The sequence below is a fragment of the Diabrotica virgifera genome, chromosome 7, assembly GCF_917563875.1.
Source record: "Diabrotica virgifera virgifera chromosome 7, PGI_DIABVI_V3a".
Taxonomy (NCBI): domain Eukaryota; kingdom Metazoa; phylum Arthropoda; class Insecta; order Coleoptera; family Chrysomelidae; genus Diabrotica; species Diabrotica virgifera.
Genome location: NC_065449.1, coordinates 226,434,912 through 226,450,960, shown reverse-complemented (window position 1 = coordinate 226,450,960; position 16,049 = coordinate 226,434,912). Strand labels below are relative to the sequence as shown.

At 34.8% G+C, this 16,049-nt stretch overlaps 1 protein-coding gene across 1 annotated transcript in view; it reads right to left on the bottom strand.

The window, feature by feature from the left end:
- Nucleotides 1-591: 591 nt before the first annotated feature.
- LOC114348840 (NEDD4-binding protein 2) overlaps nt 592-16,049 on the bottom strand; it is a 46,661-nt gene continuing 31,203 nt past the window's right edge. Inside the window, exons 3-6 of the mRNA XM_028299320.2 lie at nt 8,334-9,981; nt 5,980-6,859; nt 4,262-4,710; nt 592-758 (exon numbers count right to left, since the gene is read on the bottom strand). Of these exons, the coding sequence (XP_028155121.1) occupies nt 686-758; nt 4,262-4,710; nt 5,980-6,859; nt 8,334-9,981 (3,050 nt within the window). The 3' untranslated portion in view covers nt 592-685. The remainder of the gene's footprint in view (nt 759-4,261; nt 4,711-5,979; nt 6,860-8,333; nt 9,982-16,049) is intronic.

Genomic DNA, 16,049 nt, shown 5'->3' with positions numbered 1-16,049 from the left:
TTCACTCTTTCCCTGCGTCCAGGATGCAGCGCCCCTCCACCATCCACCTTTAAAATCCATCCTCCAAGCGACCATCTAGCATCCTGCAGTGCGGCATGGGCTTTAGTGCTAGATCTTTTCATAATTTCTTATGATGCATCGGTATTATTGTATCTTACAGTGACTGTAATATAGCCATCATTTTCCAATTATTGCACAATTAAAAAAAATTCATTAACACACAATGCTAATCAAAATCAAGTAGCGTTGGTGCACAACCTCACGAACCTTGCAAATACGCATAACCGAAAAAAAATGAACCCTAAAAACATTCGACTATTTTAATTTTATACTGTATTGCGCGACAGGGTCCGACGTGCACACTGATGTTTTCAGTAATGTCGAATTCCATCGTACATTGACGTCACCAAACTGTCAGGTTTATGATATTTTGTAAGTAGTCGACACTATTATCTGCTATTAAAAAGTAAAAACTATTTGGTTGCATTGCTAAAATTAGTCATGAAAATAAAAAGGTACACTTTAGACAGACTGCAAGATATTTAACCTTATAAATTCTTAAGATGATAAATCCGTTTAAAAAATATTAAAAAATTTTGTACTTGTCATTTAATTATAATGGCAATCAATTCGTACTTATTTTCTAACAAGGAAGTGTGTCGCAGAAGGCACCGACACAAGGAATCTAGAGTTCACTTGTTACTGCTGAGGTATGTTTAACTTTGATTCTGAGCATGCCAGGATTCAACGCCTCGTATCTGTAAAAAATACATAAACAATTTTAAAGGACACCTCACACATCTTATGGAAAAAATAATGTCACTCAAATTCGATAAAATTTACATGAATAGATTGTTCTCGAAATTACAGTCATTTCATATCAACGCGCCAACTCTGAATTTTAATTAAAGACGGCGTTATTTGTCATTAAAGTTTATCGAAATCACAATTTTGAAGTTCATAAAACTGTCATTCATAAATGCTGTTAGTATAATGGCCATTGAAAACAGTTTCCCAGCGTGAGCTAAGCCGATTAGATAAATAATATACTTTTGTGACACTCGCCAAATTATACCTACTTTATTATCGATAAGATGAGATTAAGTCTCTTGAAGAAAGATTTACGAACACTCCCATTTGATTTAAAAATTTTTATTTATATCAATTTAGGCTTAATAAAATTTTGAGGCGAATCTATTCATGTAAATTAATATGACACTTCGATTTCCATTTCGGAAATCGTTATCAAAACACAAATATTTTTGTAAAATTATAAAAATCATAGAAAAATAATACACAAAGAATGGATAAATGCAATAATTATATCTATACACAAGAAAGGAAACACAACAGACTGTAAGAACTATAGAGGTATTTCACTACTATGTGTAGCAGAAAAAGTATACAAAACCACAGAACCAACAGAAATAGAACTCAAATTAGAGAGGATGTAACAAGTGGATTCAGAAAAGGACATAACACACAAGACCATATATTCACCTTTCAACAAGTAATAGAGAAAGCCTTAAAGAAAAATAAAGAAATATATCCGAGCTTTACATACATGGAAAAAGCATTCGATTCAATTAAAAAATATATAGAAATGTCTAAAGACGAAACAAGTAAACAAGAAGCAACAAAAAGTATATGGGTCATTCCATTTCAAATCACTGTTTTGGAGCAAAAAAATTTTGGACCTCCGATTTGTCTGAAAATTGGTATATAGCTTCTGCGGGACGTAAAAATAAGATATTTAAGGTCAAAAAATCTTCTTCTTTTTTTCTCAAAATGTTATTTTATGCGATTTTACAGTGATTTGGTGTTTATTTATACAAATTTGCATTTTCTATCGTAAAGTATCAATGAAAAACATAATATTTTAATAGAAGGGGCTCAAAAATGTCATTATATGTCATTATAACAAGTTACTTTGATTCAAAACAAGCTTTTGATTAAATTTTATAGTGTAGAAAACGTTAAAATACCGTTTTTTACATTTTTTTCCATTCCCAAAATACATCATAATCGATTTGGCTGAAAATTTGCCCACAGATAGACAAAACATAGGACTTTAAGTGGTGAGAAGGATTTGAATTATATTACAATACCAAAAAAGTTACATGCAATATTATAGTCAAAAATATAGGCGTCTACTGTAAGTACAATTAACTCGAAAATATCGACCTCACGACAAAAATTGTTAAAAAGAAATTGTAATAATTGTAAATACGGTTTATTTGGAACAATTTCAGTTCCTACCATTTTTGTCGAAAATTTAAAAATGGCGGAGATATTGAGCAAAACAGGTTCTCCTTTAAAATCAAGATAGCTGCTAACGTAACGGAGGAATTCATTCGTGATTTTAAATTTAGGCTACTATTGACTCCCCTAAAGATCAGAAAAATAAAATTTTGGGCAGCTCGTCATTCAAGGTCAATTGATATCCCGACTGGACTAATATATACTTTTGAGTCTGATTGTCTGATATTACTGCATGTAACTTTTTTGGTATTGAAATATAATTTAAATCCTTCTAACCACTTAAAGTCCTATCTTTTGGCTATCTGTGGGCAAATTTTCAGCCAAATCGATGATAACGTATTTTGGGAATGGAGGAAAATGTAAAAAACGGTATTTTAACGTTTTTTACACTATAAAATTTGATCAAAAACTTGTTTTGATTCAAAATAACTTGTTATAATGCCATATAATGACATTTTTGAGTTCTTTCTATTAAAATATTATGTTTTTCGTTGATACTTTACGACAGAAAATGCAAATTTGTTTAAATAAACACCAAATCACTGTAAAATCGCATAAAATAACATTTTGAGAAAAAAAGAAGAAGATTTTTTGACTTTAAATATCTTATTTTTACGTCCCGCAGAAGCTATATACCAATTTTCAGACAAATCGGAGATCCAAAATTTTTTGCCTGAGTGATTTGACATGGAATGTACCATATACATAAATGAAAACAACAAATACAATAAGAATGCTAAAGATGCAGTCACAACCATTTGAAACAACACAATGAGTTAGACAAGGGGAAGTCTCAGTTCAGTGCTATTCACAAATGTAATAGATGAGGATGTAATCAACAACAAAGGAGACATCGAGGACGATCTTAACAACAGAATGGAAAACACAGGAAAACTACTCCAAGTACTAAATAGAGGATTCCTTAATAATAAAGAAATATCAACGAAGACCAAAATGACAATATACAAAACGATATATCGCCGCCGCCTGCGAAAAGTATAACTCCGAAAAATGCCGGTAAGAGTAGAACTTTCAATGAACGCCGCGAAAAATATTATTTTCGATTATATGATTGTGAAAATTATAATCCCTAATAAAGTGTTAGCGAAGAAAAATGTTTTTGATGAGTATCAGCAAAAAACATCATTTCTGTTTTTGAGTCCACGGAAATTATAATTACTAAAAAGTTCTCAGAAATAATTGTTTCGTCGGTAGAAACAGAAACAGAAAGGGAAATAATTGTTTTCGTCGGCATCTATTATGAACTACATCTTTTCGTTATAAATATTTTGGGAGTTATAATCTTCGCGGACACGCATATAAAAAAGAATTGTATCGCCAACACTTATCAAAGAGTTATTATTTTCACTGGAAATGTATTAGGAATCACATTAATCATAGGTACCAGCGATATAGACCTACAGTGACATACTGAGCAGAAAACTGGATTTTAAACAAAAGGCATCAGAGCAAAATTCAGTCAGAAGAGATGAAATACCTCAGAAGAACGATTGGAGTAAGAAGAACAGATATAATAAGAAATCAGGAAACAAGACCTAAAAGACTTAAAATCAAACCTATGCTCGACTCAGTTAAGGAGAAAAAGTTGGCATGGTTCGGACATAACCCGGATGGACAATAACACACAAGTAAAGAAGAGTGTGAGAAGCAAAACCAATAGGGAAGAACAGAAGAGGACGTCCCTTTAAAAAATGGAATAGTGCCATCTCGCAGATACTACAAAGTAAGGATAAAACTTGGGAAGAAGCAACACAAATGGCAACCAACAGGAAGGAATGGAGAAAGTTTATTAAGAGCTAGACGCAACACTCGACACCTTAGTGACCTTAGAAGAAGACCGACAAGTTTGAATGAATGAAATAAATAGATACTGTAAATGTAATGAATTGTGTTATGAATGGCCCAACACCGAAAGGTATCAATGGGTCTACTGATAAAGTAAGTAAGGATAAAAATCATAAAAAACAAATTTACTTACTGAATATTTCTGCTCTCAAGCCTCGCCGCCACCGCAGGTTTAATTTTGGACACGTGCTTTCTACTTCTATTGCCTCTACCAGTAATAATTTGCAAATATTCCGTTTTTTTGGTCTTGCTATGTCTGAGCAAATTAATATTTCTATCTAGGAACACGTCCAAGGCAGGAATAGCCTCTTTAACAAACAGATAGTGCAAGTCAAGCGTGCAAAAATCTTGCAACGTTTTCGCGTGCTCGTCTAAAAAGGCCGTGGCCGCCATATTATTTGCTCTGTCATAGTATATGGTTTGGAGAGATGCAAGACCGGAATAAAATTGTGCAACCTCTCGCATACCTCTTGCATGATATTGGCTTGCTTTTTGGTAAAGGTCGTTTCTTTTATTAAGATATCTAGCGGCTTCTTGTCGGTAACTTTCTGCTTCTATCCGTTCGTCAGAATCTTGATACACCTATTGAAAAAAAAAATATAGTTTATAAAATACAGGGTGTCCCGGAAAATAGTGCGTTCCTTCAAGGTACAGGCTAAGTGCACCATTTAGAGCAAAAAAGGCTGATAAATTTTTTTTGTAAAGTCAACAGTTTTCAAAAAAATTATTTATTAATTTTAATGCATTTGATTAATGTCCACAGAAATGCAAATACAGCCGGCAACGCTGCGTTCCTTCTTCTGTGTAAAAATAATTTTACTGGAACTCAACTATCATGAATCATCGACCATTAAGCATAATATTATTATGTATTGATAAAATACTGATAACAGTGATAGAAAAACAGCATAATATTTGTGTTTATTAAATATCTAATAAATAAGGTTTGTATAGTGTTTTAACTTACATGAAAATTTTTTATTACAATCAGCTCAATCAAGCTACGTCTTCAAGAAGTATCTATCGGTAGAACATGTTACAAAAAATTTGAGTACATATTACACTTCTCCATTTAATCTTCTGGAAAGTTCGAGTGGTTCAATCAGATGATTACTAATAATCCCAGTACATACATTAATACTTTTGGCATTATTAAAGTAAAACACACAAACACCATTTTTGGTAAAACAAGCTTTATCTGCACACAACACTTTACACATTTTGTTTTGAAACCATCTACAAATCCTTAAACTTCGAGGTAAATCGCCTTGGTGTACCTAAATCTTGCACTAATTATACACTATAGGTATTACGTAATAATTAACATGATACTTGCGATCAAAATCATGACAATACCACAACAATACGATGTATTCTCGGGTTACAGGTAATTATGATATGACTGTTTGTGTTTACAATTTTAAATATCTTCGCTATGTCAAAATAAATAAAACTGCCGGGTTGCCAAATGTATATTTTAGTAAAAGACATTATTTTATTTTTTTGAGGCAACAGACGACTTTAGAAAAAAAATTTATAAGAAAGTCTTCTTTTAAATGGTGCATTCTACCCACACCTTGAAGGAACGCACTATTTTCCGGGACACCCTGTATAGTATATAAAAACTAATACAATACAAATAAATTTCAATTAGTCCTCCTGGTATAAAACCAGAGTATAGTATTTTTATTTGTATGGCCATTGATGGCAAAAATGGATAGTTTTATTCCAAAGTTCGACGTATAGAAACTTCAAATGAGATTATGCCGAAACATCTACAAACATTTTGTGTAAAAATGTTTGTCTTTGTAAAAGCCCAAAGTAATATACTCTTGTCTTATAAATGCTTACCTCTACAGAATGCTTTCTTTGAGCTTCCTTCATTTCTTCTAAAACATCATCATTGATAGGAGGTTCCTTGATACTTGCATTAATCCTATCTGCAGTGAACCCTGTGGAAGCCATGAGTGTTTCTACAGTGTCAGTATACTTATTGTCGTGGGCATGCAATACTTCCAAGAGAGTATCTTGAGGAATTGTAGGAAAAATGCTTGCCAATTTTTGTTTGGTCAGTTTTTCAGCCAGCGTGTCTGGACTGAAGTTCTTCCATTGATCTATTTCAGTTTGATAGACTCTTTGTGCGTTTCTTTGATCCGTCATGATTTCTTTCAAATTCGGCGCCGGCGTTGGCTTGGTACCATCTAGTACTTCCTGTTCTTGAGCTTGCAATTTTCGAGCAAAATCTTCGTCTTCCTTTACCAAGGTATCCATAAGATGCTCTTGAATTTCCATTTGTTGATAGACACTTTCTATGTAAAAAGTATATAGCTGCCTTGCTAAATTAACGGGCATTTGGACCACTGGTAGGAATCCTTTCGGGCAATGAATGTTTGGATCCGCGAATTTTTGTTCCAATTGGGAAACTAAAGCATCACCTAAATTTATTTCGATCATCTCGTCTATCGCTAATTTATCACAAGAGCTTTCCACACCAACTATATCAATATCTTCATCGGAATCGATAGTAACAGTTTCGTTTGAGCTGCTACTGCGTGATTTTTCTCGTTTGGTGTTTTGGATCTCACTCGTAGATGGGCTCATATCGTCCATGAAGTTATTTTTGGTTTTGTACTGCTTCACTTTACGCAAATGTTTGGAGTAGTGCTCACTCCCTATATCAATTTTGCTCTCTAACATTTTTTTAATCTTCTTTTTATCTTCTTCGGATGTTCTAAGGCAGAAAATATGTTAATTAGTACAGTGGGAATGAAAACTTGAGCTAAAAAAGTGTCAAATGTTGTTTTACTATTTTTATTATAAAAAATCATACCCAAAATACACGAACAATTTCCGTCAAAACGTCAAAATAAACTTATTTCCAATAAAAAATAGTAACTTATGTTAAGATGCTGAGAACAAAGCTTCAGAACAATATTAGAAAGTATATTGTGTCAATATCAAAATGTTAGAAAGTGAAATTCTGATACAGGGTAAATTCAGGTTAGAAATAAAGGTTTGGTTCATCAAAGAAAGGTAAGTTTGGATTTAGTTGTACACGCTGGTTCTGACGAAAACATCATCTTTGACAAAGTGAAATAAGAACGTGGAAAGAATACCTACATACAGAAACTATTTGAAGACCAAAGAGATAACACCTTTGAACTAGAAGAAGAGGTAAATGATGGACCAAGAATATTACAGCAGGAAGTTTATTCTGCAATAACACAGCTAAAAGGTGGCAAAACAGCAGCCCCCGATAATTTACAAGCAGCACTAGTCAAATTAATAGACAACGAATCAATAGCACTAATCACAAAGATACTCAATAACATATACAACTCTGGAGAAATACCAACAGAATGGCTGAAGTCGGAGTTTATTGCACTTCGAAAAAACCAAGAGCAAACAAATGCAAAGAATACCGTATCATAAGCCTCATGAGTCATCTCCTGAAATTGTTCCTAAAGATAATCCATAAGAGAATTTACCAGCTGTGTGAACGTCAAATTTCCCACAACCATTTCGGGTTCATAAATGCTATATAATCGAACAGGTAATGGATTGTAGATACTTGGGTGTGGAAATATCTAGCGACAGGCATCTGTGGCAAGAAACAAAACAGAAGGCAACGAAAGCAGCGAGAATATCTGGTTTCCTGAGGGATATAATCTGGCGGAATACATATATGAGCACCGAAAGCAAAGTCCGCATTTATAAGACATGTGTTAGAAACGTACTGACATACGCAGCTGAGACAAGGGCCGAGACAACAAAGACCAAACAAATAATGAGAACAACAGAAATGAAAACCCTAAGATCCATAAGATGTATCACACCCAGAGATAGAATACGAAACGAAGACACAATGAGAGAGCTAGGCGTTTAAGACGTAGTGAGATGGACAAGAGCACGACGACGCATGTGGAGAGACCATGTAGATCGGATGGACCCTGAACGTAAGGCGCAACGGGTGAAGACACAGAAGCCCAACACCAAGTGACCCATAGGAAGACCCAAAAAAGATGGTACGGGAGCTAGAGCTCCGGATCGCAGCAGAGACTGTAACAGAAGAAACAGGACATAGTCCTATTACAAGAAGAAGAAGACATGCCGTTGGTACGAGAGAGCCTTTGAAAATGAATGAATCTGATAGGGAAATAGGTTTGACTTTTATGTATGTAATAGATAAAAGAATAAATACTTACTCATTTCCAGACTTCCTTGTTTTTCTTTTTACAGAATTATCCTGTACCGATACAGTCATACTAATCTCAGTAGCTTTAGTTTCAGGTTCATTTCTAACTTCCTCATCTTCTATAAGGTTAGCTTGTTCCTTATTTTCCAATAAGAACTCAATAGTCCAATCTATATCTCCTTTACATTTGTTATACCAATAATTCAAGTGACTTTTAGGTATACCAGGAAACAAGCTTTCAAGCTCTATCATATGGTTTTCGTAATCTTCATAAAAATCTGCAGTCATACAACCTTTATCCAGAGTTAATTTTTGGGAAATCTGTGGCTCTCTGAGAGGAGTTGAACGGTTAATGTCTCTGTTGATGGTTTCAACGATTTTGAAGGTATCTCCATAAGTGCCCGGGAGGATAGCATCGTTTCTTACCAGGCGGAAATAATCTTCTTCAATGGAAGTGCAGTTATCACAAGTTTCTATCTTAGTTTCTGCGGAGCTTGCGAGGGGATACGTTTTAGAGTTAAATATATCTCTAACAGGAGTAACAATGTCCCAAGATTTTAAAGAATGTTCGCTGACTCCCCATTGCGTGTAGAGATCATTGTCATTTTTGGACGGCTCAGTTTCTTCTTCATCGCTGCTTATAACAAATATATCTTTTTCATTAGAATTGCAGTTTGTAGACCAGGCACAGCTCGATGCTGCACCATTAAAATCGGCGTAAAACTCTTTTTTGTTTTCCTCTTCTTCGTCATCAAAATTCATGAGGTTTATGGTTTCAATGTGTTCACCACCGTTTGGTAACTGTTCTGTTTTGGTCCAATTTTCAACCGGTTTTGCCGCCACAACGGATAGAGGAGGATATAATCTTAATTGAGGCGGTTTTTGGAAACTATAAACTAGGTTATATGCACTTATAAGCTTTTCAGCAGTTATATTTTTTTCGTATCGTTCTATCATATCTTTAATTTTTTGCCTGGGTACTCCGTGGATGTTCCGTTTCGACAGCTCTTTGTCGTTAAAGCACCAATGGGTATCTGGTTCTAATATCTCTATAAGATAGCCAAAGTCCGTCGCCATGGTAGCATAAGGTTTCATTTCCCACATCTGAGTATTAGTGTTATCAATGATAATGGGACTGAAACCTCTACTTACTTTCTCAAACGTTCTTTGCTGATTCCAGTTATGAGCCTGTTCAATTTTGTGCACATCATATTCATAATTACCTCTGGGATTCTGACAGAAATAGTCGTCGGAGCTCATAATATGAAACTGGTAGTTCCTATCAAAACCTACAGTATGTTCAAGAATTTTCTTGCCTAAGAACGATTTCCCTGATCCTGGTGTACCTCTTAAAATGACTAAAACTTTATATCCTTTATTGATATTGTTAATAGCTCGTTCAAAATCTAAAACTTTTCGTGATTTCTTTGTAGCAAGAGAGGTGCAGCTTGAAGAAGAACTAAGAGGTGTTGAATATCCGCTAGCAGCAGTAGCAAGACCGTTGCTATAACTAGTACTTCTAGATTCAGTCAACACTGCAGAACTGTAGCTGGTACTTTTCGGCAGTGCGGCTTCCGATTTTTCTACCTTTTCTTCTTTTCCCTGAGGTTTATCGTTGGGCGTATGCATTTCTATAAGCTTTATTGAAGATTGTACGACTGAAATAAAAGAACTTATTTTAATAACGTCTATAGATAAATAAATAGATTAACTATTCTGATTGGGAAATAAGCCACAATTAAACTTGAAAAAATAATTTTATTAACGTTTCGACATCCACTTCGGCTTCAGACGTCGTTGTCAAAATTCAAAATATTAATTACAAAAGATTAATATGTTGTATTTTGACAACGACGTCCGAAGTGGTAGTCGAAACGTTAATACAATTATTTTTTCAAGTTAAATTGTGGCTTATTTACCAATTAGAATAGTTAATTACAAAAATGCCACAAAGAAATTGTGATTAACTATTCTGATTGGGAAATAAGCCACAATTAAACTTGAAAAAATAATTTTATTAACGTTTCGACATCCACTTCGGCTTCAGACGTCGTTGTCAAAATTCAAAATATTAATTATAAAAGATTAATATGTTGTATTTTGACAACGACGTCCGAAGTGGAAGTCGAAACGTTAATACAATTATTTTTTCAAGTTAAATTGTGGCTTATTTACCAATTAGAATAGTTAATTACAAAAATGCCACAAAGAAATAGCTTCAGAAAAATAAATAGATAATGCCAATGAATAAACAAAGCAAAACTGAAGGATATGTGGGAAAACATGAGGTATGAAACCCAAATTTACTGGCTATATGTATATATGACTGTAGTCAGACCTACGATTAGGTATGGCGCACTAATATGGTGGTCGAAATGCCAACAAAAGACCACCAGAGAGAAGTTGAATAAGCTTCAACCATAAGCATACTTAATCATAAAATCATAACAGGAGCGATGTCTACTACCTCAACCGCCTCGATGGAGGCCAGGAGGCCGTACTTAACCTCCTTCCACACTTCATATATAGATGGAGAAGGGGGCGAAAGGATAGTGGGATAAAATTTGGAGAGACTATTAAAAATTACCCAGAGTTGGAAATGGTACCAAATGCTTTTCTTCTTCTTCTTTTTGTATAGACATGACTCTGTCTGTTTTTTCAATGTGCCTCTAGTAAGTTGTCGTTCCATCGTTTTCGTGGTTTTCCCACTGATCGTCTTCCTATTGGGGAACCGTCTCGCGCTGTCCTGGCTATCCTATTTGTTGTCATTCGGCTTATGTCGTCATTCCATTCTATTCTTCTGTTTCTTACCCAGTTATTAATGTTATACACCTTGCATCTCCGTCGTATATCTGTACTTCTAGCTCTGTCCCATAGAGCCTTACCATCGATTTTTCGAAGGGTTTTCATCTCCGCTGTTTCGAGCAATATTTTTGTCCTCTCTGTGTCGGGTCGTGTTTCTGCCGCGTATGTGATTATTGGTCTGATGACCGTTTTGTAAATTCTGTCTTTCATTTCTTTTCCGATATTTTTATTTCTCCATGTTGTGTCATTCAGGCAACCTGCGGCTTTGTTTGCTCTATTCACTTGATCTTCCACTTCTGTTTCGAGCCTTCCGTAGCTAGATAGTGTGATGCCTAGGTATTTAAACTCCATCACTTGTTCTATTATCTGACCTTCCAGCTCCAATTTACATCTTATTGGGTCTGCTGTTATAACCATGCATTTTGTCTTTTGTGAGGAAATTAACATGTTAAATTTTCTGGCGATTATGTTGAATTGGTGCAGCATACGTTGTAAATCATCTTCACCTTGAGAGATTAGTATTGCATCTTGCATCGTCCGCATAGCAGATTATTTTAAGTTGTTTTTCTCCCATTTGGTATCCTTTTTTAGTTCTTACTTTTTTTATTATTTCGTCCATGATCAGGTTGAACAATAAAGGACTCAAGGAATCCCCCTGTCTTATCCCATTGCCGGCTTCAATTGGGTCAGTTAATTCATCGTCCACTTTTACTTTTATTGTGTTGTTCTGGTAGATCTTTTCGAACGTTTTAATTATTCCTAGAGGTACCTCTCTCGAGTATAACAAATGGATAACGTCCGTTAATGTGACCCTGTCAAATGCTTTCTTAAGGGGGGTAATAGGTTTAGAGGTTTCAAAATTTCGAATTTTTGGAACTAGCATGAATCGATAGTATTACTATTCAAGAATGTGTTCTGAAAATTTCAAAGCAAAATTCGAAGTCCTTCCCAAGTTATGAGAATTATACGGAGCGCGCTCGCTTAGAGCGCAATCTATGAGATTTTTTTCAAACGTATTTTTCTCGAAACGACTTTTTTTCGGCTTGCGTGACGTCTAGCTCAAAAAATAATGAACCAAATTTAAAAAACCAAAGTGATTATTGTTCGCTATTAAATTGTCTTCGATATGAACCTCCGATCGGATTAAAAAATGGGTTTTAAGTTCAGTTTTAAGGGCAAATAACTGAAAAAAAAAACGGTGAAAATTGATGTTTTTTTTAACTTGCGTAATTTTTCAAATTTTTGATTTTTTTAGCCGATTTGAGGTTCATATCGAAGAGAAACTTGTAATAAACGTAAAAATTTTTGGATTTTTGATTTTAGGCGGAAATTACGACCTCTACATGTCACGCAAGCGACATGTTCGTGCGGCTAACGTCCACGCGTTGCAGCCTACAACTGCTCTATTTTTAAATATAATAACTTAAAAAAATTTGGACATATACTTTAGAATATGTATAAACCTATTTCCCCCCTTATAAACCGGAATAAATCCCCCAGTATTATCATCTTCCCTCTAACTTGATCTACTACTTGTTATAATTCGTCATAAAAGATTTCCCTTGTTGTTTGAGGCTAGTTATTTTCTGGGCCGTACCAAATGCAAAGCAACCTAATAAATATAAATATAATTTCGAAAAGCCGGCTCATCGTTTCAGGAAGAAATGAATGAAAGTCGAATAAAACGAATTTCCTAATAGCCTATCAATACTGTTATACAGACTGCTCCAAAAACCGATGAAGGAGTTTGAGTTGGGGTATAAGGAGGGAAACCTACGGCAAGTCTTAATGAAAGCCTAGGTAATCACTCTACTATCTTCCAAGCGGAAATTTATGCTACAGAGATGTGCCCGCAGGGGCTAATCAAGAGGAACTGCAGTATAGATCTATAAAAATATATCTGACAGCCAGGGGCATTAAAAATACTGGAATCGAATCCGGTTGACTCAGGTCAAAGTTAGTTTGGAATTATCTTCAGCATCTGATTCGGACCGGAAAAAGTAAAAAAGTAAGTTTACTCTGGGTGCCTGGATATTCTGGACCTACTTGGCAGTGGGGGGAGCAAAAGAAACATTCATAGGCCCAGAACCTTTCGTTTGCATAGCAAGAAGCACTGCCAAAAGAACGATATTGAACAGGGTGGAAACCCTTTTATACATGAACCTTCGAAGAGATCCAAAGATCATATTAGATATGAATAGGAATAATCTGCGAATCATAGTAGGTCTTCTAAGGCCCAAATTCAGCTTCCCAGCTTCCGATGCTTTAACGTGGGTTCTTATGTGAAGTGGACGTCGCACCCCAGACAAGCGACTGTGGCCAGCCACAGTCGCCGAGCCTCACTGCTAGTGGGGTCCACTAGTGGCAAAACCTATTCAGACGGACCACTTTTGTAGCTGCCACGAATATTGACGAGAGTTTATAGGGTGAGCACCTAAAATGAATTTCGATTCGAAACAGTTTTCGATTGAAGTGTAAAACAGACCGGATATATGTGATACAAGAACCCGAGGGCATATTTATAGGGCATTAAAAGGAAAAACGTGGGACGTCATCTTTGAATTATTTGTTTCTGATTTTAAAGAAGGTAGCCCTATCGAAAAGAATAAATCCCATAAGCAATGTTTTCTCTATTTATATTTACATTTTATTATACATTGGATGCATTTGAACTGAACAAGACAAATACTTACAATCGTGTTTGTTTATTTATGTTAAATAGTGGGGTCCCATCCTAGGTCAAAAAAGGTTTTATTGTTTGTTGTTCAAAACAAAACGATAAGATATCCGTTAAAAGGGAGTTGCAAGCTAACATGTTTTTCACTTTCACTCAGTTGTCAGGTTGTATGGGCCATTCCACGAACATACGCCTGTTTTGGATTACTTCGACAACGAATATTTTACTGTGCAAAATAAGAAGAACGAAAGTAAATTGCAAATTACATTGTTGTTTATTGGAATAATTATTAGCGCCATTTACTTTCGTACTTCTTATGTGTTTTTTTTTTATTTTTTTTTGCTTTAAGGTAAAACCCACACAGCCAGATACAAATTTTGTAAAAGAGAGGGCAAGGATTTGACACAAGGATTACACTCTTCTCGCCCAGGGGCCGATCAGGGCATTTTATAAACGATCAAAGGTAGGCCTCGGATAGATAAGGTATATATACATTAAGGAAAGACATAAGGTAGCAGCAAAAGGTATTATTAAATTTGTATTTTTGTTATTCTGATGAAATATAACAGACAATCGTAAATTTCTTTTCTGTTTAAAGCAAGAAGATGCATTATGTTATATGGGCTTTCAATGTTCAATTTTAGAAGTTTTCTGAACAGCTCATTGGATTGAGCCCTATATTTTTGGCAATCAAAAAATATGTGGTCCAGGTCACCGATTTTATTACAAAATTCACAAAGATCACGCTCAAGTATTTTGATTTTATGTAAGTGTGCTGGATAACACGCATGGCCAAACTTCATTCTACTAATAGTGGTTATGCTTTTGCGATTGTAATCGAACTTATTGTACCAAGGTTTTTTCCTCAATTTGGTTTCTATTCTGGTGTAACGTGTTGGATTTGTAAATGTGTATTCTTGCCACAAGTAGGACCATTTTCTCATCATTTTATGTTTTGATATGTTTATTTGTTCATCCGTAGTTAATTGGCAATTTATCTGTTCCCCCATTTCTATGCTTTCTTTGGCAATTTTGTCTGCAATTTCATTGTTTGTTATTCCTACGTGTGCTTTAACCCAGAAGAATTTTATAAATTTATTTTGATCTTGTAATTTTTTAATAATTGTTTGAATGTTAAAGATAATATCATTTGTTGTGTTTGAGTTGGATTTTAGAATTTTAAGAACTGAAAGTGAATCGGAGAAGATAATGGCATTCTGTTCCTCTTCCTGTTGTACATATTCTAGTGCTTTTAGAATTGCTATTGCCTCGGCTGTGTAGATAGATGTATTTTTATGTAGCTTATAGTGTTTTTGTATACGTTTAGGTATTACGAAGGCACAACCTGTGCCGTCAGTGTTTTTTGATCCATCAGTGTATATTGTGACATAGTTTGGATGTTGGTCTAAAATTTGATTAATAACTATGTTATTAGATGATGCTAATTCAGAGTAATGGGGTATATTCACATCACATACAACAAAGTGAACAAAGTAATCGATCTCTACCTTTGTTTGTGGTTGTAGGGTCACGTTTCTTAATGCTTCACAAATAGGAGGAGAGTTCTTATGTATCCAAAAAGGCTTAGTTAAGTCGTATTCGTTTAACTTGTATATGCTACTAATGAATGGTGAATTTTTCTTTAGTGATTTAATAATAATTTTTTCAGCTAAAAATGATCTTCTCAGTTCTAATGGAGGTTCGATTGCTTCAGCTCTTAATGGTTCAACTGGTGTAGATTTCATTGCTCCCAGACATATTCTAAGTGCTTTGTTTTGTATTATGTCCAGCTTACGTAGATTGGTTTTATTGGCCGTTCCATAAAGTGTACAACCATAATCAATTATTGATCTTATGTAAGCTCTATAGAAAATTAGTGCTGTTTGAGGTTCTGCTCCCCACCAAGTTCGCATGATGGATTTTGTACTTCTTATGTTACACAGTAAAATATTCGTTGCCGAAGTAATCCAAAACAGGCGTATGTTCGTGGAATGGCCCATATCAAACTATTTTACGCCTGTAGGATACCAGATGTACTGGTTGCTTTTTATGTGCTTCTTTCTGTGATATAGCTGTTTTTTTCTGGTTCTTCTTAATTCCATTTATGGAGTTTATTGGTATTTTTTCAAAATCGTTGAAATTTTATAAAATATTTAAAACTATGGACATTACAAACACTGATTTTGACGAACACACTTTTTTAAAAAAATATTAACCGGCAAATGTTTAATCGTTTGATTAAAC